Source organism: Elephas maximus, chromosome 4 (genome assembly GCF_024166365.1).
Source record: "Elephas maximus indicus isolate mEleMax1 chromosome 4, mEleMax1 primary haplotype, whole genome shotgun sequence".
NCBI classification, from domain to species: domain Eukaryota; kingdom Metazoa; phylum Chordata; class Mammalia; order Proboscidea; family Elephantidae; genus Elephas; species Elephas maximus.
In genome coordinates this window covers 124,837,047-124,863,206 of record NC_064822.1, presented here as the reverse complement: position 1 = coordinate 124,863,206, position 26,160 = coordinate 124,837,047, and the positions used below count along the sequence as shown (strand labels likewise).

At 41.8% G+C, this 26,160-nt stretch overlaps 1 protein-coding gene across 1 annotated transcript in view; it reads right to left on the bottom strand.

Moving 5' to 3' along the window:
• The window catches only part of RASSF3 (Ras association domain family member 3), a 78,975-nt gene extending 54,885 nt beyond the window's left edge, over positions 1-24,090 (bottom strand). The window contains exon 1 of the mRNA XM_049883784.1: positions 23,721-24,090. Coding sequence (XP_049739741.1) covers positions 23,721-23,831 — 111 coding nt within the window. The 5' untranslated portion in view covers positions 23,832-24,090. The remainder of the gene's footprint in view (positions 1-23,720) is intronic.
• Between the last annotated feature and the right edge of the window lie 2,070 nt (positions 24,091-26,160).

Here is a 26,160-nt window from a genome sequence, read left to right as displayed (position 1 = left end):
GTTCAGGCTGATGTAAACCTTTTCAAAATATACACTAGTGCTTTTTCTACAGAAAAATAAAAGACACCCAGTTTGGTCACTGTTTAACCTCTATCCTTCCAAAACCCAAGCCCAAGCTTCCCACCTCCCTCAAGGGGTCTCCGGAATTACACCTGCCACCTTCTACTCAGCCCCCTGGTGACCAGTGCTCAGCAACAGTTGCACAAATGAATAAATCAGGAGTATTATCATGGATTTCAAAGGGCAGCTACAGAAGACAATTATAATGAAATATGCAAAGACCTGGAGATAAAAATCCAAAATGGAAGAACACATTCAGCATTTCTCAAGCTGAAAGGAAAAAAACAAAAAAAACAACTCCTGCCTTGTGTTGCAATTTTGAAGGATTCTTTGGGCAAAAAACTGAACGAGGCACAAAGCAACAAAAGATGGAAGGCTTATAGTGCCCGGACACCCTTTTAACTCAGTACTGATGTCACTCCTGAGGTTCACTGTTCAGCCAAAGATTAGACAGGCCCATAAAACAAACAATAAACATACCTCAACCATGTAAATGAGACTAAACGGGCGCACAAGCCCAGGGGCAGGGATGAGAAGGCAGGAGCGGATGACAGGTAATGGGGAACCCAAGGTCGAGAGGGGAAAAGTGTTGACAAGTCATGGGGTTGGCCGCCAACGTCACAAAACAATATGTGTATTAGTCATTTCATGAGAAACTAACTTCTCAGTAAACCTTCATCTAAAGCACAATTTTAAAAAAAGAAGATGGAGAGTACACAATACTGGGAAAGTCAGCACAACTTGACCAAGGCAAAGTCACAGAAGCTTCACAGACACATCCAAATTCCCTGAGGGACCAAGTTAGTTAGTTGCTGGGCTGAGGGCTGGGAACCGTGGTCTCAGGGGACATCTACCTCAACTGATAAAGAAAATGTTCTACATCCTACTTTGATGAGTAGCGTCTGAAATCTTAAAAGCTTGTGAGCGGTCATCTAAGATAAGTCTACTGGTCCCACCTTGTCTGGAACAAGGGAAAATGAAGAAAACCAAAGATACAAGAGCAAGATTAGTCCAAAGGACTAATGGACCACAACTACCACAGCCTCCGCCAGGCTGAGTTCAGCACAACTACATGCCACCCGGCTACCACCACTGACTGCCAACAGGGATCACGATACAAGGTCCTGGGCAGAGCTGGAGGAAAATGTAGAACAAAATTCTAACTCACAAAAAAGCACCAGACTTACTGGTCTGACAGAGACTGGAGAAACCTCAAGAGTATGCCTCTGGACACCCTTTTAAACCCAGTGCCACCGAGTCGATTCTGACTCATAGCGACCCTAGCTATAGGACAGAGTAGAACTGCCCCATAGAGTTTCCAAGGAGTGCCTGGCAGATTCGAACTGACGACCTTTTGGTTAGCAGCCATAGCACTTAACCACTATGCACCCTTTTAGCTCAGTAAAGAAGTCACTCCTAAGGTTCACCCTTCAGCCAAAGATTAGACAGGCCCATAAAACAAAATGAGACTAAAGGTGCACACAATCCCAGGGGCAAGGACTAGAAGATAGTAGGGGATAGGAAAGCTGGTAATAGGGAACCTGAGGTCGAGAAGGGGAGAGTGTTGACATGAGGGGGGCTGGTAACCAATGTCACAAAACAGTATGTGTACTAATTGTTTAATGAGAAGCTAGCTTGTTTTGTAAACCTTCATCTAAAGTATTATACATTTATGTATTATATATAGTTTTATATATTTATTATATAGTAATAAATCTGCATAATAAATATATAAATAATATAACAAAAAAAAAGATGTGTCTGGGATATATCCTTTCCCCATACTTATTCAATCTGTATGATGAACAAATAATACCAAAAGCTGGACTGTATGGCGACTACATGAAGAAGAATGTGGCATCAGGATTGGAGGAAGACTCATTAACAACCTGCAATATGCAGAAGACACAATCTTGCATGCCAAAAGTGAAAAGGACTTGAAGCACTTACTGATGAAGATCAAAGACTACAGCCTTCAGTATGGATTAAACTTCAACATAAAACAAAAATTCTCACAACTGGACCAATAAACAACATCATGATAAACAGAGAAAATACTGAAGTTGTCAAAGATTTCATTTTACTTTGATCCACTGTCATGGATTGAATTATGTCCGCCAAAAAAACGTGTGTAACAACTGGGCTGGGCCATGATTCCTGGTACTGTGTGATTTTCCTATATGTTGTAAATCCTGCCTCTATCATGTTAATGAGGGAGGATGGGCAAGCAGTAGTGTTAGTGAGGCAGGACTCAACCTAAAAGAGAGAAAGCAAGTAGAGAGACAGGGGGACCTCATACCACCAAGAAAGCAGCACCAAGAGCAGAACGCATCCTTTGGACCTGGGGTCCCTGTGCCTGAGAAGCTCCTTAACCAGGGGAAGACTGATGACAAAGAATCTTCCTCCAGAGCGGAGAGAAAGCCTTCCCCCGGAGCTGACGTCCTAAATTTGGACTCTTAGCCTACTTTACTGTGAGGAAATAAATTTCCCTTTGTTAAAACCATTTACTTGTGGTATTTCTGTTACAGCAACACAAGATAACTAAGACACCCACAATCAACCCCCACGGAAGCAGCAGTCAAGAAATCAAATGATGTATTGCTTTGGGCAAATCTGTTACAAAAGACCTCTTTTAAAGTGTTGAAAAGCAAAGACGTCACTTTGAGGACAAGGGTGCTCCTGACCCAAGCCTCAATATTTTCAGTTGCCTCATATGTACGCGAAAGTTGGACAGCGAATAAGGAAGAACGAGTGAGAACTGATGCCTTTGAATTATAGTGTTGGCAAGAATACTGAATATACTGTGGACTGCCAGAAGAATGGAAAAATCCGTCTGGGAAGAAGTACAGCCAGAACGCTCCTTAGAAGCGAGGATGGCAAGACTTCATCTCACTGCTTTAGACTTGTTATCAGGAAGGACCAGTCCCTGGAGGATATCATGCTTGGTAGAGGGTCAACAAAAAAGAAGAAGACCCTCAATGAAATGGACTGGCATAATGGCTGTTAACAATGGGCTCAAATATAGCAATGACTGTGAGGATGGCGCAGGACCCGGCAGTGTTTCATTCTGTTGTATATAGTGTTGCTATGAGTCGGAACCAACTCAACAGCACCTAACAACAACAACATTATTATGGTCCTACTAAATGTGCTTATTTTAACCTCTTCAGAGTTGCTTTATGCTCATTTATACAGCTTTTGTTACATTACATTATGTGGGTCTACTCAATAAGCCCAAGAAAGTTCCTCACAGAGAGGAAGCAGGGTTCTTTTTTAATAACCCAATTGTAAATAGTACAAAGCTTTGCTCATGGGCCATGCTCAATAATACTTACCACAAACACTTGAGCAATTCCAGTGTGCCAATTAGGGTGTGTATAACTTATTTCAATTTTTGGAACCCTCCCAGGTCCTTTTAATTTCCTTTCTGATCTGAGAAGAAAACAAACATGCAGTATACAACCAGACTCTAGAATTCCTTCACTTTACCACTATGTGGAAGAAGTTTCTAAGGCCTACTAATGAAATTGTTTTTTTAATTACAATAAGCTTTGCAAAAGTTCCCAAATTCTTCAGAGTTGTGAGTGGATCTCATTATAATTTCCACCCATATTATACATGTATATTTTTTTAAATAACAATGAATGTAATCAGTATTGGAATAACAATGCTGTAAACTCAAAAAGCCCTCCTAGGCTTCTTCTGAATCTCCATGTAAATGCGTCATAGATGCAAAACCATAAATATATTTTTAAGAAGTTCACAGTAACCCTTGATATAAAAAGAGACACTCTGCCTATTTCCACAACTGGTCCCCAGCCTCTCTCCATCCTTACCTTTTACCAAAACTTCAGAGTAGTCCGCGCAGCCATAATTTAAGCTTAGCCCTAAGATTTCCTCTCCCATGGCCTCCTGGCCCCCAGCTCAAGCTCCATTCTCACAGCATTAAGTTCCCATCCCCTGACTTTTGTTAATGTGGGCAAAGTCTCCTTAATTAGACTGCCACTTCCCCTACTCTTCTTTGCATTTTTAGCTGTGGTAAATATATAAGTAACAAAGCATTTGTCATTTTAACATTTTTTACACGTACAATTCAGTGACATTGCATTTATCATGTTGTTCAACAATCACCTTTATCCATTTCCAAATTTTCCCATCACCCTTAACAAAAGCTCAGTGCCCCTGAAACAATGAGTCCCCTTTCTCCCCTCCCGCCCACCTTCCCCTGGTAACCACTAATAAACTTTGGTCTCTATACACTTGCCTATTCTAGATATTTTATAGTGGTATCATACAATATTTGTCCTTTTGTGACTGACTTATTTCACTCAGCATAATGTTTTCAAGGTTCATCCATGTATTAGAGGTCATTTCTCTGTATGTAGTATGCATATACCACATTTTGTTTACCCCCTCATCTGCTGATGGACATTTAAGCTGTTTCTACCTTTTGGCTATGGTGAACAGTGCTGCAATGTACACTGGAATACATCTTCACACTTTTAAAGTATGCATTTTAGTCTCAGACTGCCCAGGTTCTAATGCTGGTCCCTCTATTTCCCACTGTATTCAACTCATAGAGACCCCATAGGGCAGAGTAGAACTGCCCCACAGGGTTCCCAAGGCTGTAATCTGACTGCCACATCTTTCTCCCATGGAGCAGCTTAACCACCAGACACCAGGGCTCGTAGGTTTCTCTATTTACCAGCTACTAATTAATCTCTCTATGCCTCATCTGAAGAATCATGCCCACCTCACAGGGTTATTGTGAGGATGAGTCGATGAAGTTTTATAAAAGGCACTGTAAGTGTGCCATAGACATTATCAACGGTGTGTGCCTCTTCACTATTCTTCCACGTGTATCTATCAGGGTCTGTTTAGGGCTCCGTCTTTCCACTAGACTGCATGGGCTTGAAGGCAGAGATACTGACTTATTCCTTTTTGAATCCCTAGCACCAAGCACAGCACTGGATACAAAGCAGGCACTCACAATGTATGTTGGTTGAACTGTTGATATCATAACAGCAGGAATGGTAATCTCTCTTCTACTTCATTAAATCAAAGGCAAGTAGTGAAGACAGTTCAACAGAGTAGCATGGAGTTGGGGAGAACAAACCATATCACTCACATCACTGCACGAATTCTGGAATCCCCATCACACTGTTGAGAATTCCACAGGAATGAGGAATTTTCCTCGTTTAATTAACATTTCCACAGAACAGCAGTACTATTTGCTTATACATTTTAGGAAGGAAAGCAGGAAAAAATGTAGCCTTTACAATTTTTTTTTTTTTTTTTTATGGCAGATCCACAGCAAGGTTCTACAAATTAGTATTTGGCTAAATATAAATTGTAATCAGCCTATTTCCCCAAAAGAGATATAAACCACTTAAGGTTTTTTTTTTTTTAATCCATCTCTAGATGCTGCATTAGAATATCTATCAGGTACCTGTTGGTGCCAAAGCCTGGGGAACATATTACAATGATACTACACTCAAGACAACATGTTTCAGCGTCAAAGACTTTCACAAAATGCAACCAGCTAATCCCTATTCGGCCTTCTGAAGTCTCTTATCAAACAGCACAAACAAAAAGGATTTTGACCTGATAGGAAAAAAAGAACAGCCAAATCAAGATAACAGAATTTCCATTGAAATGTCTTGAATTTATTTTCTAACTTACTCTTGTCGGGTTAATTTTGAGCTATTTGGGGGATATGTCTACATTCTGGTCATCAAAGGCTTTTCTAAGAAAGTTAAAAATATGCTCAAACGATCTGCAAAGTTTGCTCTTACAGTACCATGTCCACATGAAGATTGATATCTCTTCTGTTCCTTCATGCTAATCTTAACCATTTGCAATTCAAGGATGATGATCTCATGCTTCCAAATCTTTATCTCTAGCCTTGACCTCTGACCTGAGCATCAGACCTCAGATACCAGTTGCCAGTTGGGTTCTCCACAAATGTTCTGTAAATGTGCCTAACGCTCACCTGTTCTACCATATCCTAAATCCGCTTCTCTTCCTCCTGTGTTCTCTGTGCTCTCCACAATGGCATCACCACCATCTCGGCCAATTCCTCCCCTTTTACTCGGGCCTCTTCCACCTCTCCTCCCTGCCCCTACCCCAACCTAGTCAATCAGGTGCCAATCTGCCCAGTTAACCTCTGGAATCTTCACCTCATCCACTGCAAGGACCCTATTTCTAGCCCTAATTACTAATTACCTAATTACTGCAAACTATGCCTTAAACTGTGTTGTTGGTTTCAAAATCATAGATCTAACCACATTACTTCTCCCTAAATGGCTCCTCCTCACCCACAAAATAAAATCCAAAGTCCTCAGGCTGGCAAGCAAGGTACTTCAGAGCCTGCCTCAACCCTCCCTTTCCAGTCTAGTTTCCCACCACACCCATATGGTGACACCTTTGCTCCAGCCAGAACGCAACATCCTTTGCTCCAACTGGTTCTCCAGATACACCAGCCTCCCTCTTCACCTCTGTGCCTTTGTGGGTTTCTCTCCACAAAACCCAACACATATGCATATCACCTCCTCCCTCAATATCCAGCTGCCCATAAACTCAAACTCCTAACTCTTCCCTCCTTGCATCATGTAGATGTTCCCAGGTTAACTGTTCCTCTGTTCTCTACCATAAGCCCTCTTCAGTGTCAGCAGTCCTCTACCACGTATGGTCCAAACACCATCTCTTCCACTGTGCAGGCAGCCATTTCCTTCAATAATTCCCTTCTCCTCACCAAATCTTTCCCACGAGAAAAGAAAAAATGATGACAACAACAACCCCACAACCTCTATCCTTTCCTTCCCAGCTAAGCTTCATGGAAAAGCAGTCTACACCTACTTTCCCATTTTCTCCCCAATTATTCACTCCTCCACCCACTGCAATGTGGTTTTGTCCCTCTCCAGTTTGTTGAAGAGGTTCTCCCCAAGGTCTCTGGAGACCTCCTAATGGCTCAACCCCAGTTCTAGTCTTGGCACATCTCTGTTCTTGGGGCTAACCCCAACCTCAACTCCCAGGCCACCAGCTCTCCTGGTTTTCCTCCTACCTCTCTTGCCACTCCTTCTTGGCTTCCTCTATGGATACCCCCCTTCTTTGCCTACCCCCCAAATGCTGGTGCCTCCATACTTCTGTCTGAAGACTCCTTGCTTTACACACACATACTCCAGGTGTCTATATCCAATCCATGATTTCAACAGTTCCAAAAGCTCTCCAGACCAGGTACCTTCTCTACCTTCTGGACAAGCCCAGTAAATTTGATACCACACAACAGATTCATTCATTCAACGTTTACTGACTGCCTCAAGGTGCCACATATAATCTTAACTCATCTTCCCTTCCAAATCTGATCTGTCTTCTATATTCCCTCTTGATGAATAACAGCACCACCTTCCCAGTCACCCAAGCCAGAAGCCCACCATTCATCCCTCCTCCTCTTTCTCTCACCACTGCCTACATCCACATTCAACGTTACTAAATCCTCTCAATCCACAAGTATCTCCAACATGGCCCCTCCTCCATTTTATTCCTACTGTCACTGCCTTCATTCTACCTCAATAACTGAACAGTCACTGGCTAGAACTTACTCCTGAAGGAGAGACATATGATTGTATATCTATATATACTGAGAGCTGCAAAGACAAGTCAGTATTCCCAAACAGCTTAAGTTTATTATATCTTTTTTTTTTTCTTTTTTGCTAAGAAGCCCTAGTGGCACAATGGTTAAGCACTCAGCTGCAAACCGAAAAGTCGGCAGTTCGAACTCACCACTCACCAGCTACTCTCCAGGAGAAAGATGTAGCAGTCTACTTCCACAAAGATAACAGCCTTGGAAACCCCACGGGGCTGTTCTACTCTTTCTATAGAATTGCTATGAGTCAGAATCAACTCAATGGCAACAAGTTTGGTTTTGGTTTGGTATCTTTTGTGTTGACATAAATTAGACATCTGGTAGAATCTATTACTTTTATAGTTCAGCCCACATTTTCTCTTTTGATCACTAAAGTTGTTAAAACCAATGCGTGCCTAAATAAATGAACTGCCTGTGTGTAAATTCAGATACTTCAAATAATGTTTAATAACTGTAACAGTCAGGATTTGGGAACTTGGTGCTATGCTTGCCATAAAATGCTAACACAGCATTTTAGTTCACATAAAGCATTTTAACACAATACTCATTTTCATACTGCCAACATTTAAAATTAAAATGAACACAACATGTGCGCAGCTAGCTAAATCTGTTTCTTCAAATTATCTCACATATTTTCCAAATCCAAAATGCAATATGGAATTCCAGAGATACTAGGATGAGTTTAATGAAAAGAGGAAAGGTTGTCAGAAAAATAATACAATTATCATGTCTCTGAAAACAAAACGTTGTATAATTAAAACTTTGTAAAAGAGCAGGGAAATCGAGACTCTTCAGGTTAAAAGGGACCATTCCTTAAAAGTCCATTCCTTTGGAGTGGCATTATTTAGCTAAATAAATAATCCCTCAAATGTTTAAAATTTCAATTTTTAAAAACTACTTCTCTCTATCAGTTCTTGCTGAAATATACGAAGTTAGAAACAGCTAGGGGGAAATTCTAAATAAAAAAAATAAACAGTTCGGATGAAAAATAATCTTTCTCTGGAAAGGCAATGTCTCAATGAATCAAGTTAACCATCACATTCATGAATCATTTGACATGCCAGTGCCCTCTGTACAGCAAAAGTCCCTACTCCTGAAGCCTTCATTCTCGCCAGAAAGGAAATACTTAAATACACCTGTGTACCGATCACAGGACAAGACATTATAAGAAATGAGTTGAAACCAAAAGAAACTTGTTTCACTGCCTTCACCCAACTTCTTTTTCTGGAATATAATTCTGCCCTAGCCTGATCATATGAAAACCAGTTGGTCAATTAACAAATATGGATTGGGCATCCCTCTATGCCAGGTACAGTCCTAGCACTGAAGAGGAGTGGTGAGCAAGACAGGTATGGCCTGCTCTCATGAAGCTCACAGTCAGGATAATCAGGAAGGCATAAAATTAAATTTACTCTGAGTCCCCTGACACACTCAACGATGAGCTAGAACGCATTCATTCTCTAAAGCATCAAAGTGCTTCACAGACACCACAATCAATTCAGAAAGTAATTTAAACTTGCTGCTTAGTTATACGTTGTTCAGGTCCCCAAACACAATTCACCACTCTGCAGATAAAAATATAAATAGGCATGTGTTAAAGAGACAGGGAAACTTTTTATTTTTTGACAATCATTTATCAAGTGTCACCTCCAATACTATGACAGACTGGGAATTTATAATCAATTTACAAGAGACAAGATATATATTGAAAGCAAAAGAAAATGCTTTGAAGGTGTCATACTTACAATTGCCCAATTTCTAATCTAGGAATAATTCTCACAAATATTCTCACTTAAACCCCCTATAATTTCTGTTTTAAAGATAAAGAAGCTGATATTCAAGGTAACTGCTGAAGCCCCAAGAGCTTGGTAAGTAACAGGTCAAAAACTAAGGTACAAGTCTCTTGATTCTAGATCCCCAGAGCTTTCTACTGAACTACACTATCTTAATAGAAGCTCTTGCACATACTAAAAATAATAAATAACCTATATTGACATTTACCTACATGCTGGACACTGTTCCGAGTCCTTTATATGAGTTCAGTTAAATGATAATATAATATACATACGACTACATCAGCAATACTAGTTGCCATTGAGTTGACCCTGACTCATGGTGACCCCATGTGTGTCAGGGTAGAACTATACTCCATAGGGTTTTCAACGGCTAATTTTTCGGAAATAGATCACTAGGTCTCTCTCTCCAAGGCACCTCTGGGTGAACTCGAACCTCCAACCTTTCAGTTAGCAGCCAAACTTGTTAACCATTTGTACCACTCAGGAACCACATTAGTACTACAGCTCAAATTAAAATTTTTATTAAAGGTGGTTAAAAATATTCACAATGGTGTTCGGAATTAATACAAATAACAAAGCCATACTATTTCAGGCTTTAGTTTCAGACATACAATTTACTGTAAGAAACACACAACCAAGGGAAGGGGGAAGACTGGGGGTGGAAAGGGAATATCAAAACCCAGGAGGCTCATCCCACCCACAGGAAGAGGTTTTCTACCAGATTCCAAAACTCCTACCAGTTTTTATAAAGTATCAATGAACTCTGAATAACTGGCCAAATGAAATGAATCAGAGGACTCACTGAGTGTGTGTCTTTAATGCCTGCATTCCAATTCTGCATCAGCAGGCTTGTCTCCAAACTGTGAATATGTCCAGCACCCTGAAATCCCTTATAGTGAGACAGATACTCTGTGGGTGGGAGACCAGAGAGCACAGAACACCGGAGTAGAACTGGACCCTAATAACAGCAGCTGACAGGTCACATAGAGTATCTCATGTGACTTGATCTTTTGAAAACCAGACGCAAGGTAGTGACTAAGTTCCTACACAATGAGCACATGAGGCTTTGGGGTGCGTGAGGGAAAAAGGAGAGCCCCTTTCCGCCCCCCGCCCCCAAAGAAGCAGAATTTGTCACAGGGTCATGCCGGTGCAGAACTCTGCAGCCAGATTCCTGAAGTCAGAGGTAGATAAGAGAGGGAATGAAGAGGAAGTAAAAAATAAATAAATCTTAGGAAATATGGTACAATGTGTTAACTCAAACATAAATTATTGGGCAAAAGAATCATACCTTCATATGCTTGACCACAGGGACGGAGCTCTTTGAAGGAAAAAGAAGACGTGTTTGTGAAGTTGGCCTCGGGCTTGGTCAGGAGGAAACTTTGCTCTTTTACCAGAACAAAGGAGCCACAGTGATGTGGCTAAAAAAAGTGAAGCCTCCAAAAATGACTGAAGATCTTTCCTAATCAATTACACTGAGACTCCCAATTCATTTTGGTCAACACAGTCTTCAAAGAGGCACATCTGATTTCCTGCCATCTTTCCCTCTTTCGACTGGATTATTTAGTACTAAAACCAAACCAGTTGCCTTAAGTGGATCCCAACTGATTTAGAAAATAATATTGGAATCATTATTCCCTGTCCTTGAGGATAGAGAACGTGCCCCAGCTGCAGCTGGGCTCACTAGGACTCACAAGGACACATCAACTGGGCCCTGAGGTATAAAGACAATAGCAAGGATCATCTTGGAAAGTATCTTTTAGGGAGCCTTTCACGTAAGCCAATCAAACAAAACACAAGACTTTCTACTCTTATTTTTTTCTATTAGCATTGAGTGAATAGAAAATTTGCTGGACCAATAAAGACCCTCCTGACTGTCCTTGGAAACCCTGCTGGCACAGTGGTTAAGAGCTATGGGCGGCTGTTCGAATCCACCAGGCGCTTCTTGGAAACTCTGTCCTATAGGGTCCCTGAGTCAGAATCAACTTTATGGCAAGGGTTTTGTTCTGTTTTGTTTTCTTTACTGTCCTCACTGAAACATGTACCAATGATTGTTGAGAAAGAAGATCCAAAATGTAGATCACAGTTTCTACGCAATCTGTGAAAAGGTGAAGCCCATTTGTAATGTTAACGTATACTGACAATTCTGTAATGTTCCTTGGACTGGGGCAGACGTGGCTGTGGCAACATGCTTGTCCGTTTTCCCACTTTTGTGTATTCTGTAATATTTCCTTGAATTCAGGCAAATATGGCTCAGGCAGCATGCTTGTCCGCTTCCCACTTTTGCCTTTCTGAATATATGCCAGATAAAATTTTCTTTTTGCCATACTAAATTTTGTTATTTTTTTTCCCTACAACGTAACTCATGGCAACCCCATGAGCAGAACTGTACTCCACAAGGTTTTCAACGGTTGATTTGTCAGAAGTAGATCACCAAACAGGCCTTTCTTCGGAGGTTCCTCTGGGTGAACTTGAACCTCCAAACTTTCAGTCAGTTGCAAAGCACTTAACCATGTGCACCACCCAGGGACTCCGGAATTATTAATTCACCTCAAATCTCTCAACCACTGTCAGTTCTCCATACAGACTAGGACTCTCCAATGAAAGAGGTACATGACCATAGGCAGTAGAATCTTTTAAAGACAGCCAACTGCTAACTAACATTTATCACTGCTTATTACAAGCCAGGAGCCCTTGTGGTGCAGAGGTTAAGAGCTATGGCTGCTAACCAAAAGTTCAGCAGTTCGAATCCACCAGTCACTCCTTGGAAGTCCTATAGGATGGTTCTACTCTGTCCTTTAGGGTCTCTATGACCCAGAATCAACTGGACAGGAACAGGTTTTGGTTTTTTGTTTGTTTGTTTGTTTGGTTTTTGGTTTACTATAAAAGCCAGGCATGCTGCTTTACTGATGAGAAAACAGAGGCTTTAAATTTATTTAAACACAGGGTACCTTACAAAGCTGCTTGCAATCAGTCAATGAATTAAGAACATATACCTTTTTTTACCTTTTTATTAGCTCATGACAAAATCCTGTTTACCTTTTTCAATATTAAGAGTTTTTAGCCCTCACCTCAAGATATTCTGATCCACTGTAAAATTAAGTTTAAAACTGTAACAGAACACGGAGGTCTACCTCCAGTGGGAATGGATTTTAAGTTCTTTTGTTGATACTGGTGCTAGGCTTATCGTTTTAAAAGGTACCCCGTCTTCCCCTACGTGACGTACCTACTCAAACCCTCTCCACCAAATGGCAGGAATGATTATGTTTTGGGTACCCTCTGTAGAACAAGCTTCCCTAGCAGAGGCTAAGAGACAGCCCAGGATCAACCCCCCACCTCAGCACAGCAGCACCACCACATTCAGGCTAGCGGACAGCACCACGTGACCACAGCTGGTCATTAGGAAAAGCAGGAAAGCAATTTTCAAACTTTAGAAGATTCAAAAAGGCAGTACTTCCCCCCTAAAGGAAAACTGGCAAGAAAAAGCAATCGACGAGCCTGTTTAAACAAACAGAAACAGGCCTTAAATGGACAATATTAATATTACTCCTTCTTAAACTATTTACATAATATTGACTTTTTCCCATAGCTGGGAAATCACTCACTATAGCCAAAAAAAAAAAAAAAATCAAACCAGACCCATTGCCATTGAGTCGATTCTGACTCACAGCAACCCCACAGGACAGAGTAGAAAAGCACCCCTAATTCACCTCCTCTCTAAAAAAAAAAAAAAAAAAACCTGGATCTAACTAAAGGCCTAAACCTAGAAAAGTTTTTTCATATTAAAGTTCCACTGAAATTAAAATCAACTGTATATTAATTCCCTCCGAATGCTCTATTAATTGTAAAACATGGGGTACTGAACTTAATTTTGGTATTGCACTTTTCTTGCCATGTAAAACATTTAGCTATGTTGTTTTCTTTTTTCATGATTTTTTTGTTTACTTTGCTGTTTGAGAATTGTAACATATACACACAAATTTCATGACTAGCTAGCAAAATATCAAAAAAAAATCCCTTGAAACAAGCACTTGTGGGAAGTTTTCGTTGTAAGCTTGTTTTGGTTGTCTAAAACTACGGGGACCAGGGAGGGATTATACATAAATAAAGTCAAGAATAACTCTTCACACCTTTTTTAAAAAGTCACTTGATAAAAACATTCTAAAAGAAGATAAATCAGCTGACAAGGTTATCAGCATATCAGATTAAGTAACAATTTTCAAGAGAGGTGCCAACAAAGCTTAAAGTACAGAGTGATGCCAATTCTGTCCTAACTGTAATTTTGCAACGAAAGACAGTAAGTTTGTCAGTAAACAGTATAAAGACACTTTTTGGTGGGTAAGGTTTTTTGTACTATGCCCTAACATCCTTTTTTCACTACCTAGTCTATTTTTAAGATAACTTAAGATTCCTCTGCATTTTACAGGGGTGATTAAAAAACTAGACCTAAAAAACTTATAAAAATTCAAAGACAAACAGGAACTTCGAGTCACTCCTTTTTTTTATTGTTAGTAAAAGACACATCATCCAACTCCCCACCCAATTTCTGCCACAGTATGTTCACAGGACGGTGATGCCTTCTTAGCAATGCCTTTCCTATGCTGTAATTAGAGGAGTAACAAGTAAAGTATTTTGCTCCAAGTTTCAGTGATGTCAGTCTGAAACACATTCTAAAGTATTTCAAAATACCAGAATATGTAATGGCCCTTTCGTACAAACAGAAAGTCAAAAAATAACCTGATGTTCAGCTGACCACAAAAAAGGGAACCATCTGCCTCGCTGAATATGCTTAGTGCTCAGGAGTAGTGCTCTCTCAAGAGCATTACCTAACAGGCAAATGGTCAGAGGCCATGGGCAATGGTCACACAAAGAGAAAGAGCCACAGAGAAGTACAGAAAAATACGAAGTTCGCTGTTAGCTAAAGAAATGCAACTTAAACAACAGTGAAGCGGGTTTTGTTTTTTCTGTTTTCATGGTTACAGCCAACGATGATCAAAGTTCATCAGAGTAAGATGAAATAAATTTAAAATGTCACCAAAACATGGCAATATGTTACTACAGCCATAAAAACAGTTCTACCTCATATTCAGTAAAATTTCACTTTTGTACTTCTATCCTAAAAAATTTAAGCCATAACGGAAACAGCTTCATGCTCAAATGTTCACTACAGTGCTATTCTTAATAGCAAAAATTAGAAAAATCCAAAGTTTCCAATACTGGGGAATAATGGTCTGCATACTCAATAAAATACAATGTAGACATCAAAATGAGAGCTACGGTCATGTAGCAGTATCCCATAATTCAAAGTTTAAAGAGTATAACTGAAATTTGTGAGCAAGTAAGATTATATGTATCTAAAACAGATAAATGAAAAAGACCAGAAAACAATTCAACAGCATGAGAATTATATTATCAGTTGCAGTCGAGTCAATTCCAACTCATGGCAACCCCGTATGTGTCAAAGTAGAACTGTGCTCCATAGCTGCTTTTTTCAGAAGTCAATCATCAGGCCTTCCTTCTGAGATCCCTCTGGGTGGACTCGAGCCTGTAATCTTTCAGTTGTCAGCCATTTGTACCACCCCAAACTCTCATGTCATTTTTTTATAGCACTGACGTTATTTTAAAAAATTAACGCACATACTGCTTAAAAAAAACAGACGATTCTGACTCATAGTGATCCCATAGGACAGAGCAGAACTACCCCACAGGGTTTCCAAGGAGTGGCTGGTGGATTCTAACTGCTGACCTTTTGGTTAGCAGCTGAGCTCTTAGCCACGGCACCAACAGGGCTCCTATACAGCTTTAGCTATCCATAAAACCCCAAGCTTAAAATCTTTCCAGGAAAAATGGCATACTTATGAGAAATCACTGATTCTTTTAGAGTATATAAAACAAAGATGGGGCAACTTTTAAACTAAGGTCCTGCTCTTCAGCACGGATGAGAGATGGCCTATACAGACCACTACTACCTGAGCTCCATGAGGGCAGGCTTCACCTCTATTTTCTTCACGACTGAATTCCTAGCACCTCGGAGGTTTTACCACATTGTAAATATTCGATAAATATTTGGGAAATGAATTTAGAAAACTATTTTCACCAATACTAACACACAGACACACACACCTGGCACAAACTACATTAATTTCACACAAACACTCAGCTGATTACATTCTAATACTCTTAAATCCAAGATCTTCTAAATCTATTCTTCTGGTCTCCAATTAATTTCCAAATTTATCCTTTTTTTCCTCCTCTAATTATCTCACTTTGTTTAGCATCTGGAAAAAGAACTAAAAGTGCTGCAATATATAATTAGTAAATTATTCTTAGTTGACTGACTCCTGTAGCAGCAGTTAGCAATTAAACCCACTGCCGTCGAGTCGATTACGGTCCATAAAATGCACGTTAAGCTTGCTGTTTTAATATTCTGTAAAGTAATGAGCACTAGTCTCTCTGTAAACTAAAGGCAGGAGTTGGAGTTAGGATGCCATTATGACAGTTTTCATCCTACCAGCTCATATGTGCAAAAAAGAGGAAAGTGCCCCAACACAGAAGTTTCACAACCCTAAAATGCTGGTATCCGTGACCCAAGATAGGCTGAGAAGAAACTATAACAGTAAAGGGCAACTTCCCCTTACAAAGAAAAACCTCCCCAGCACGCCTGGCTTGTACCCAACAGTCCACATCTCCAGCCACCTAGGCAATGAAGATCCGAGCCCCTGGCAAGGGAGGGCTACCAGTTCTGCTTAGCACAGCGCTGCCCAGGAGAAATACAATAAGAGCTACAGTGTAATTTTCAATTTTCCAACAGCCATGTTAAAAACAGACAGGTGAGAGCATTATGCTCTTTTAAAGAACTATCTATATGGGATCAAATTGACCACAGCAACTCGAAAGATTAGATAGGAAGTTTAGGGGGCAGTGAAATAATGATGGAGGAGGAACAACTCAGAAAAGGCTGAGTGAGAATGGTTGTACAACTTGAGGAAGGTAATCAACATCACTGAATTATACACGTAGAAACTGTTGAATTGGTATATGTTTTACTCTGTATATTTTCAACAAAAAAAATCATTTGTAAAAAAGTAAAAATAAACAAGTGAAAGTAATTTTATTTGCCCCAACATATGCAAAATATTGTCATTTCAATATGTAATATAAAATATTGACAGCTATTTTACGTTCTTTTTTCTTTCATACTGTGCCCAAAAATTGAGTGCGTACCCTTCATACTTGCAGCACAGCTCGCTTCCCATCAGCCACCTTCCAAGCGCTCAGTAGCTACATGACCAGTGACCACCATATTGGATAGCATGGCTCTTCTATCTCAGCACCAACTGTAACATTTTTTACATGTATTTCACATTTTAATAATTTTTCATGGGCTCTGATATCTTTCCTACTGCCTATCTGGCCCTCTCCAGTAATAAAAAAAAAAAATTAACAAGTTGAAAAAAACCCATTTGACCAGCCACTAATAGCGCAAACCGGAACTAAACTATTAAGAGAAACCTGGAAAATTTACCTTTCAGAAGAGTTTGGTTAACTCTGGTTAGAGTTAGGTGGATTTGATCAACTGACCTTTTGGTCAGCAGCCAAGATCTTAACCACTGCACCATCAGGGCTCCTAATTCTGTCTAGTACATTTTACATCCTTGAAAATGTTTCTGTTAGAATACAGCACCTACAATTTTATGACAAATGTCAATAGGTAAATACGATTTGTTTTACAGGCAAACATTTCTCCATTAACATGTCAGTCTAAATAGACAAATATGAGCTTTACCATACTTTACACAATACGTGTGTTCCTGAAAAACTGTAAACAATTAGAAGTTTTCTTTTAATACACTAAAGGAGCAAGCAGGCTCTTTAAAGGATCCATTAGGGAAATGCTTTAATTTGTCCGTTTGGTAAGTTTTTTAAAAAATATTACTAACAAGGCTAGAGATTTTGTTTTGTTCACTGCTCTATCCCCAGGGCCTAGAAACAGTGCCAGGCACATGGTTGTGGTGGTGGTTGTTGTTGTTGACTGCCCTCAAGTCATAGGGTTTTCGGGGCTGTGACCTTTCGGAAGCAGGTTGCTAGGCCTGCCTTCAAGGCACTTCTGAGTGGTAGGTACTCAATAAATTGCTGACTAAATGAATGAATGAATGATAGGCTTTCTTAAAATGTGGGGTAAGGACAGTATATAAAGTAAGTTATACCTTTTTTTTTATACCTAGCTATCATAACATATCATCAAAATCACCCATTTTTAAATGCCTACTAAGTTTATAACTATGATGGCCAAAGGTTTGGTCAGGAGAAGGGGGAACAATGTGTACACTTGTATGTAACAGAAAACTAACAGCATAAGGTATAGGGACAACCTATGAGCAGGCTTTCATTTATTAAACAAATATTTACTGAGTGCCTACTAAGTGCCAGACACATTTACTTTACCTGCTGGGTAAACAAGCAGTGAATAAAACAAACATGGTCTCTTGTCCCCATGTCTCCTGGGAGAAACAGGCATTAAAAAATATATAATTACAAGTTATAATTATTGTTATGAAGGGAAAGAGCAGAAGACTTCAAGAGGGGAGAGAGACTGCCTACTTTAGCCTGGAGGCTCTGGGAGGCATCTCTGAAAAGGTGAGACTTAAGTTAACATGTGAAGGAGGTTGGAGGAAGGAGCTGAAATAGAGAATCACTTAGATTCTGAAAGAGACTGAGACGGCTAATATGAGTCCCAGTTACCTTCTACTATTTAAAGGACGTTGCATCAGAGGGTGAGCAATATGCTGGGCCTTGTGATATAGGTAAAGCTTGCTTAGGCATGGGAAGAATAAAAACTTCCTACTAGGCAATGTATATAGCTTTTCAATGAGACTTTGAACACAAGCAGGCTAAGTAAACCCAGATGTATTTCCTCTGAGATCAGCTCCTTTGCATGTATGCATCATATATCCAAGGAGCCCTGGTAGTGTAACAGTTAAGTGCTCAGCCACTAACTGAAAGGCTGGAGGTTCAAACGCACCCAGCTGCTCTGCGGGAGGTCTGCACCAGTGAAGACTAAAAAAAAAAAAAAAATTTTTAAAGACTGCAGCCTAGAAGACCCTATGGGGCAGTTCTACTGTAACTCGGGGTCTAGGAGTCGAAAATTAACATGACTTGGAATGACTTAAGGACAACTAACAACAACCATGTGCCTGGCACTGTTCTAGGCTCTGGGGACAGAGCAGTGAACAAAACAGTCTCCAGCCTTGGTAGTGATATATTTTTTTAAAGCTTACCAAAATGGACAAATTAAAACATTTCTCTAATGGACCTTTAAAGAGCTTGCTCCTTTAGGTACTTAAAGGAAACTTCTATCAGTTTAATTAACAGTAACGTCATATATCCAAAGTCCCTGGGTGGCGCACACTGTTTGCACTAGACTACTAAGCTACAGGTTGGGAGTTCAAACCCACTCAGCAGCACCAAGGAAGAAAAGCCTGGTGATCTGCTTCCATAAGATTACAGCCAAGAAAAGCCTATGGAGCAGTTTTGCTCTGTAACACGTGGGGCCACCATGGGTTGAAATCGACTCAATGGCCCCAAGTTTGGTTTGTTTGTTTTTTAATCATATATCCTATTCCGTCTTTCCACCATCCTTTCAGAAGGACTGACTAGCTAATAGTGCCCCTTGGGCCAAATGAGGAGTTAACCCAATATGCAAATTTGAACTGGGGCCTTTCAAAGAATAGCTACTTATGCTGGGAGGTGAGAGGGAATCAAAGGCTGATGCTAGGGCTAAGAGTTGGTAATGAGGCCACACTGAAAAGAATTTGGTCAGCCTCGTTTTTTTGTTTTTTTTTCTCCCAGAAAAAAGAATGTTTACAGTATGACGTGCACTCACTGCCAAAGGAAGTCTAAAAAGAATAACCACATTATTGGATATTTTTAGCCTTTCTTTTCATAAATGTTTTGTGTCACTGCTTTCCAAATAATTCCAAATCCTGCAAATTAGCCAGAAGGAGGAATGTGGCAAGGAGTGCACTGTTCACATAACAGGGTATATAAGACCAGTGACCATTGTCTTTTGAAATTCAGTTAATGGAATATGCCTTTGTGAGTCCTAAGCAAACAGACAAAATTCCAAAGGATTCATACTGTGTAAAAAAGGGACTATATCAAAAAAGGAGATGAGATGTACCAATCACCTTTAAAAAAAAAACCCGATGCCAGAGTCCACTCTGACTCATAGTGACCCTAGAGTGACCCAAACCACCTTGGACAAGGCAAAATGACTAATGTATATGTTTATACATTAAACATATTAAAAGATTAAAAGTTAGTATAAGTTACAGCCAAAGTATCTTTGCCCACCGTGATCCACCTCCAAAACTTCTAATGGAAATACTGAATAAACAGTGGACTCGTTGCTGTTGATTCTAACAATAAGACACAGAACCAAATAAAGAGCCGCAAAAATATCTAAACTACGAGAAGAAGAAAACACCGAGGGAGATATCTGAGGCCTGGTACACGGCATCTCACAAGCTTGCCTTACTAAACAATCCCTCAGTAAAAAATTTTAAAAGCTGTGTATGGTTTAGAAGACAATTTCAAGCTTTTCAAGACTTCTTGACTACTATACTTTAAATCAAAATCAGTGTCCCATTTCCTTATTCCCGTTAACTACCAAAGAAGAAAAAGCTATGAGGCAAGATGTGCTCCAATAGATTATATAAATGATTCTAGGCCATTCTGTGTGTCCTGAACGTGTCCTGTATCCATAGGTAGTTTGATTTTATTGGAATACCCGAATAGGCAAATTATGAGCTACAGAACTGTCTATTACCTATGGTCTCCTTGAAACAACAACCAACTCATGGTGACCATATGTGTGCAGAGTAGAATTCCTTCACAGGGTTTTCAAGGCTGTGACCTTTTGGAGCAGACTGCCAGGCCTGTCTTCCGCAGTGCTGCTGGGTAAGTTCAAACCATCAACCTTTTGGTTAATAAAAAATTTAAAAACCTTGTTTGCTTCTAATCAATTCCAATTCATAGCGACCCTATAGATCAGAGTAGAACTGCCCCATAGAGTTCCCAAGGAGCACCTGGTGGATTCAAACTGCTGACCTTTTGGTTAGCAGCTGTAGCTCTTAAGCATTACTCCAGAAAACGTCTGTGCCACCCAGGATTTTATAGGTAGGGCAGCAGATTGAAATTTTAAGCAACTCCTAAATTATAGCTGTCCACATTTGCCAAATGAAAACGGATTTTTTTAAATTATTTTTATAGCTGATAAAGCAACAAAAAGGAGACTGGGATTTGTATCAGAATACCTGAGTTCCAGCCCTTACCCCAAGTGTGGGCCTTTCAGGGTGATCGCTTAACAGCACCTCACCTTTCATTAGGTTAGTGCTTCAGAGGATTCTTGGAAGAATCATAAGATTTTTGAAAACAACAAAGAGCCAATTATTATCAAACCAGGAAAGCATTAATTCAGTCACTAGTATTCACTGAGCAACAACTGGTACTGGTCTAGGCCCTGAGGATACAGTGACAAACGTGACATTCAAACAGCTACAAAAGGCCATATGTTCATTCACTTGACACCCATATAAGTGAATTTTTAACTGTTTTCTTCCTTTTTTTTTTTTTGTTTCCAAGAGAACAGGATACCAAAATAAGAAGGAAAATAACTTTTTTTTTTTTTTTTTTTATTGTTGTGGACGGAAAGGAGTTGGGAGACAGAAGTTGGGATATGTTCCGTTGCCTGGTAAGAGAAGAAAGATTTCTTCTGCCCCCACCTTTCTCCTCATCCTGTATTGACCACAAACATCTTGCTTTCTCTGGATATTTTCAAGAGTTTTCCCAGCTTTTCCACCAGGTGGTACAGTACCAAAAAAACCCAGTATTATCAATAAGAGCTCTTATGGCAACAATTCTCTTTCCATCTCTCTAGAGAAAAGATTATATTACATTATACGTCAGTGGTGTTTATCTTTTCCTTATAACTGCCAGCACAATACAATGAAGGCTTGCCTAGCCTTAGGTGACAGAAATCCTCTACATTAAGAGTGCCTTGCTTTGTATTTATTATGTTTTACTTCCTTAACTCACAAATCTTAGCAGGAATTTAAAAGATTCTCTCAGTCACTTCTTTAAATAAGCCAAAATTCCATCTAAGACTCAAAGTTTAGAACACTTTCTTCACCCGTCAAATAAGTCCTATCTCTAGACCTGGCATGTGTTAGGTCAAAAGGGGAAGTATACAGGCAACAAAGCTTCAGAACACATGTAGTTACCTCTTCAAGCAAAGAACTAGACCTTAGAATCCTGATTTTCAGCACAACACTTGAAAACACTCGTTAAGGTAGGCTAGTTCTAAATGCTAAATGAACAATATTACGTGAACGAGCATAATACATATGCTAAATGACTTACATAAATGAATGAGTGTAACACAGAAACACTGTAAGTGCATACACTTAGGAAAAAATCGATGCTCTTATCTTTAAGCACTGAAGGATTCTCAGTTCACATCAGGAGAACCCAAGAACCTGCAAGTTACTGGAGATTACCAGGCACTTCTGGAATAAACTTCAAACTATTATAATCATGTCTGACAACTGCATGTCAAATGGTAACAGCAACATAAGAGGAAGGAGAAAACAGAGTGGAGAAAGGAAAGAAAGAATAGAGAGGAACAAATGGGCCAAGGGAAAAAAGGCCCCCCAAAATGCAATTCTTCTATAACCTATTGGGGCTATAGGTTGGTTTCTGGCTTCCAAACTTCACAGAAATCTCATGCCATTAGAATACACTGCACGGAAGACAAGAGATCACTCAAAGAGACTAATAAATAGTGTGCACCTTTAAGCCTCAGAAACAACAAAGAAAAACTACTACACCAGAACTTCACTTTGAATTAACTGCTGTTACTGAATAAGCGCACTTGACTTCACTCTTGCCCTTAACCGTCCCCTCTCCCCCTCCTTCTAGTTTGAAACTTAAGAGGTTGAAAAGACTACAACTTCCGAATCTTAAAAAGAAATCTGAGCTCAGAACGTGGTTAAATAAACTTAAAAGGTCTGGCAAGGAAACCCTGAAAGATTACTGCCTCCCGACCCCCTAAAACTCATCATCCAGGCCCCTGAATGATTTTTCTTGCTTCTAGTCTCCAGGACTAAGTCAGTTAGAAATGTTTGGTGTGCCTGCTGCTTTTTAAGAGCAACAAATTTGTTCCATTAGACTTCTCTAATCTGATGTGAGCATGGCTGAGTTGGCAGGGCTCCCTGGTGCGGCTCCCAGGGCCTGGAGGGTGCGAGTTCAAGCGCCAGACTTGGAAGTCCTGCCGAAGTACTCAGTTTTGGGAAAACCTCCCTGAAAAACAGTGTCACGGCCGGCGAAACTGATCCAAGTTCCCTTCCCATCTTTTCCCAAGTCATGCTTCCCAGGGCATGCTTCCTCCAAAAAAGGAAGAAACCGGCCTAAAGCTTAGCTCGAGCGGTCATATTTACCTAGCACCAGAACTTGTCTGCAAAACATTCTAGGCACCTATAAACTTGACTTCACAGGAAACGCACAACCTTGACTCCCGCAACCAACATTTATTGATCGTCTACTGTCGTCAGGCCCTCGGCTTCCCTCAAGACGCTCCCGGACCAATAAGGGGGAGGCGGCCTGGTCACCGCGTCCACCCCCTTGCTGTTACCCGGTTCCACTACCCCCCCGCCAAGGCACTCAGAGGGCCACTGGTCACTGAGAAGACTAAGAGTAGGGGCTGGCACGCCGACCCAACCGTTTATCCACGGGGGCGCGAAGGGCGTTCCCCGGACGCGGGGGAAACGCCAGGAGTGGTCCGGGGCACCAGAATCGCTCTCGGAACTGCTCCCCGGCAGCCGGCTCAGCGCACCGGCTCCGCCGAGAGCGCGGCGATCACCAGCAGCCCCGGGGCAGAGCCGTAGAGCCCATCTGGCGCGGAAGGCAAGAGGGGGCGCCTCAGCCTCCGCGTTCTTCCTCCTCCTTCGCTCACCCAGGGCGCCCCCTGCGAGCACGCCCACATGCACAAACTCGAGGCACGTTCCCGGGATCCAAAGAGGCAGAAGCCACTTCTCGGAGGCCGCCTGCTATACGCGGCGAGTATCGTTCGCGCGACCCCACGGAGCCACGTGGAGTCTGGGGGCCCGGGACCGCTTAACCCCAGGGAGCGATGGGGCGCGGGTCATTCTGAGCGCACCACTCACTTGCTGACCGGCGCGGGGCTTGCCCTGGGGCGCTCTTCTGAAGAAGGAGGTCCTGGCGGTGAAGAAGAAGTCCTCGGCGTCCTCCTCCAGGCTGCTGTAGCCGCTGCTCATGCTGCTGGTCCCGTCGCGTACAGGCAGCCTTTCCGGGGCGCAGGCGGCCAAGCAGGGGGCGCCGCGCCCTCCTGCCCCGCGAGGCTCCCGGCGCGCGGCCCCCAAGCGCCGGCGGGCCGTCCTGCTACAGCTGCAGCCGCCGCTCAGCCCGGCCGTCCCGCCCCTCCAGCTGCCTCGCCACCCCACTCCTGGCGCTGCCGGGGACCCGGTGCGTCCACCGCCCCGCCTTCCGGGGCCCCGCCCCACAGCCGGCCTGCCTGGGCCGGGCGGTCCGGTCGGCCCCACCCCTGGCGGCCGCAGGTGGGGGCGGAGCGGCCCGCCCCTGCCAGGCGCTCGGCTCTTAACCGTTTTTGTGCAACCGGGAAAACCCGGTTCGGGAGCTGCGTAGAGTGGTGCGGTGCCCTGGATCGCTTCCCCAACCTCCCGGAAACTGTCGTCTCTGATCTGTCCGCCCGCCCCCTACTCCGCTGGTTCGCATTTTGGGGAGGGCGGGAGCAGAGCTGGGAAATTTCCCCGCGGTCGCGGCCCTACTCGCTCCCACTCTGAGCCCTGCGGGTGGCGGTGAAGACTGCCTGGCCGGGGTGGGGGTGGGGGTGGGGGTGGGGGTGGGGTGGGGTGGGGTGGGGTGGGGTGGGGGTGGGGGACCCTAAACCTCGGGCGTCCTGGAGCCGGAACTTGCCGTCCCAAACTCCCAACAGATCGCCCTTTATGGCGGGTTAGAAGTTAGCGGAGATGGCGGGGAAATTACCAACTGGGTTAAGTTTATTCGAATGAAAATGTCCTCTCTGGCAATTTAATTGAGCTCCGTTCTTTCCCTCTTCCCCTTCTCTCTAGCGCGGGGTCATTCCCAGTTGAGGACAGCCAAGGTCGTTGTGATCTCAGAGACACCTGGTGCAGAGGGGAATGAACTGGTTCAATAGAGAAAGTGTTAAACAATTGTGTGCTTGTTATTTAAATATACTTTTTAAACGTCCGCTTCCTAAATCTGCCTTACATGGTGAACCTACAGGTGTGGTTTAAGTAGTTTGGGGGGTGAGGGGCATCAAAGAATCTCATTCATCCACCTACCAAAAAAGTTGCCATACTTTTTTAAAATTCTACAAGTCCCCAAATCTTCTCTTAAAATGAACAATCACCCTGCAAACCACCTATAGGTACCAGTCATTTACACCTTTGTGTGTACTAAATTGTTTAAATTATACTCATTTCCTAGCAGAGATCCTGAAGGTTGTTTTGAACCCTAAGATGTTGAAAAGCACAGCTACAGTAAGTAGGCTTCAGGAGAGGTTTTATTAGGAGGGGAAGAAAAGGGTTAAGAGAGAAAATTTTCACCTATCATAGCTAAGCTTTCTCCCTGAACCTTCAAAACAACTCTATAAGGTAGTCAGTACTGTTTTATGCCTCTTTTACACTGAAAACAGCCGAGGTTTAGAGAGAGGAAGGGAGCCAGCTGTAGGTGTCAGGGCACGAACCACTCCGCTCTGCTTTATCCTGGTGTTAAAAAAAAAAGTGTTAACATGTTAAAAAATACCCCTCTAGGCCCTCACTTGTTTGGTGGTCAGCCTTGCTCATTTGTGTACTAGTGGAAGGAGCGCTGGACCAGAGATGGCCGGAAAGAGAGAAGTAAAATTAGTTCATAAATCACCTATCTAGCCCCCAGGCAAAAACAAGGCTTGCACACCTACTTACTTTGCCTCAGACCCACTTTGCACACATCCCACTGGCAAAGCTGTATATTACCCCCACGTGGTTCACAACAACTCCATTGGCATACAGCACCTTTTAAAGTATCCACAACATTAAAGCCTTCTTAGTCACACAGCTACTAAATGGTTAGAAGCCAGGAATTCTAACCCCACATTGTGTTGCCCAGTCTAAACTGATTCCTGTATGTTCCACACAACCTCATGGAAGAGAATACAACGATTTACTTACTTTATGAAAGATTTTTCTTATTTGGTTTCCATTCTTACACTACTTCATTAATGTAATCCTTATTAAATAATCCAATTTAAGAGTGATGTGTACGTTAAAGAATTCAAATAACTTATTTTATTATGAGTGGAAAGGGGAAATAACCCCATCCAGAACAAATTATTTTAAAGTTTCTGAATACTCTGAGGAAAATATTAAAAAGAAAATACATGAAAGTGCTTTATGGTCGACCATGCCATAAAAGGTGGCACTGTGGTTAAAAACTGAGCTGCTACCAAAAGGTCAACAGTTTGAATTCACCAGCTGCTCCTTGGATACCCTATGGGGTAGTTCTACTCTGTCCTATAGGGTCACTCTATGAGTTGGAATCGACTCAATGGCAATGGGGTTGGTT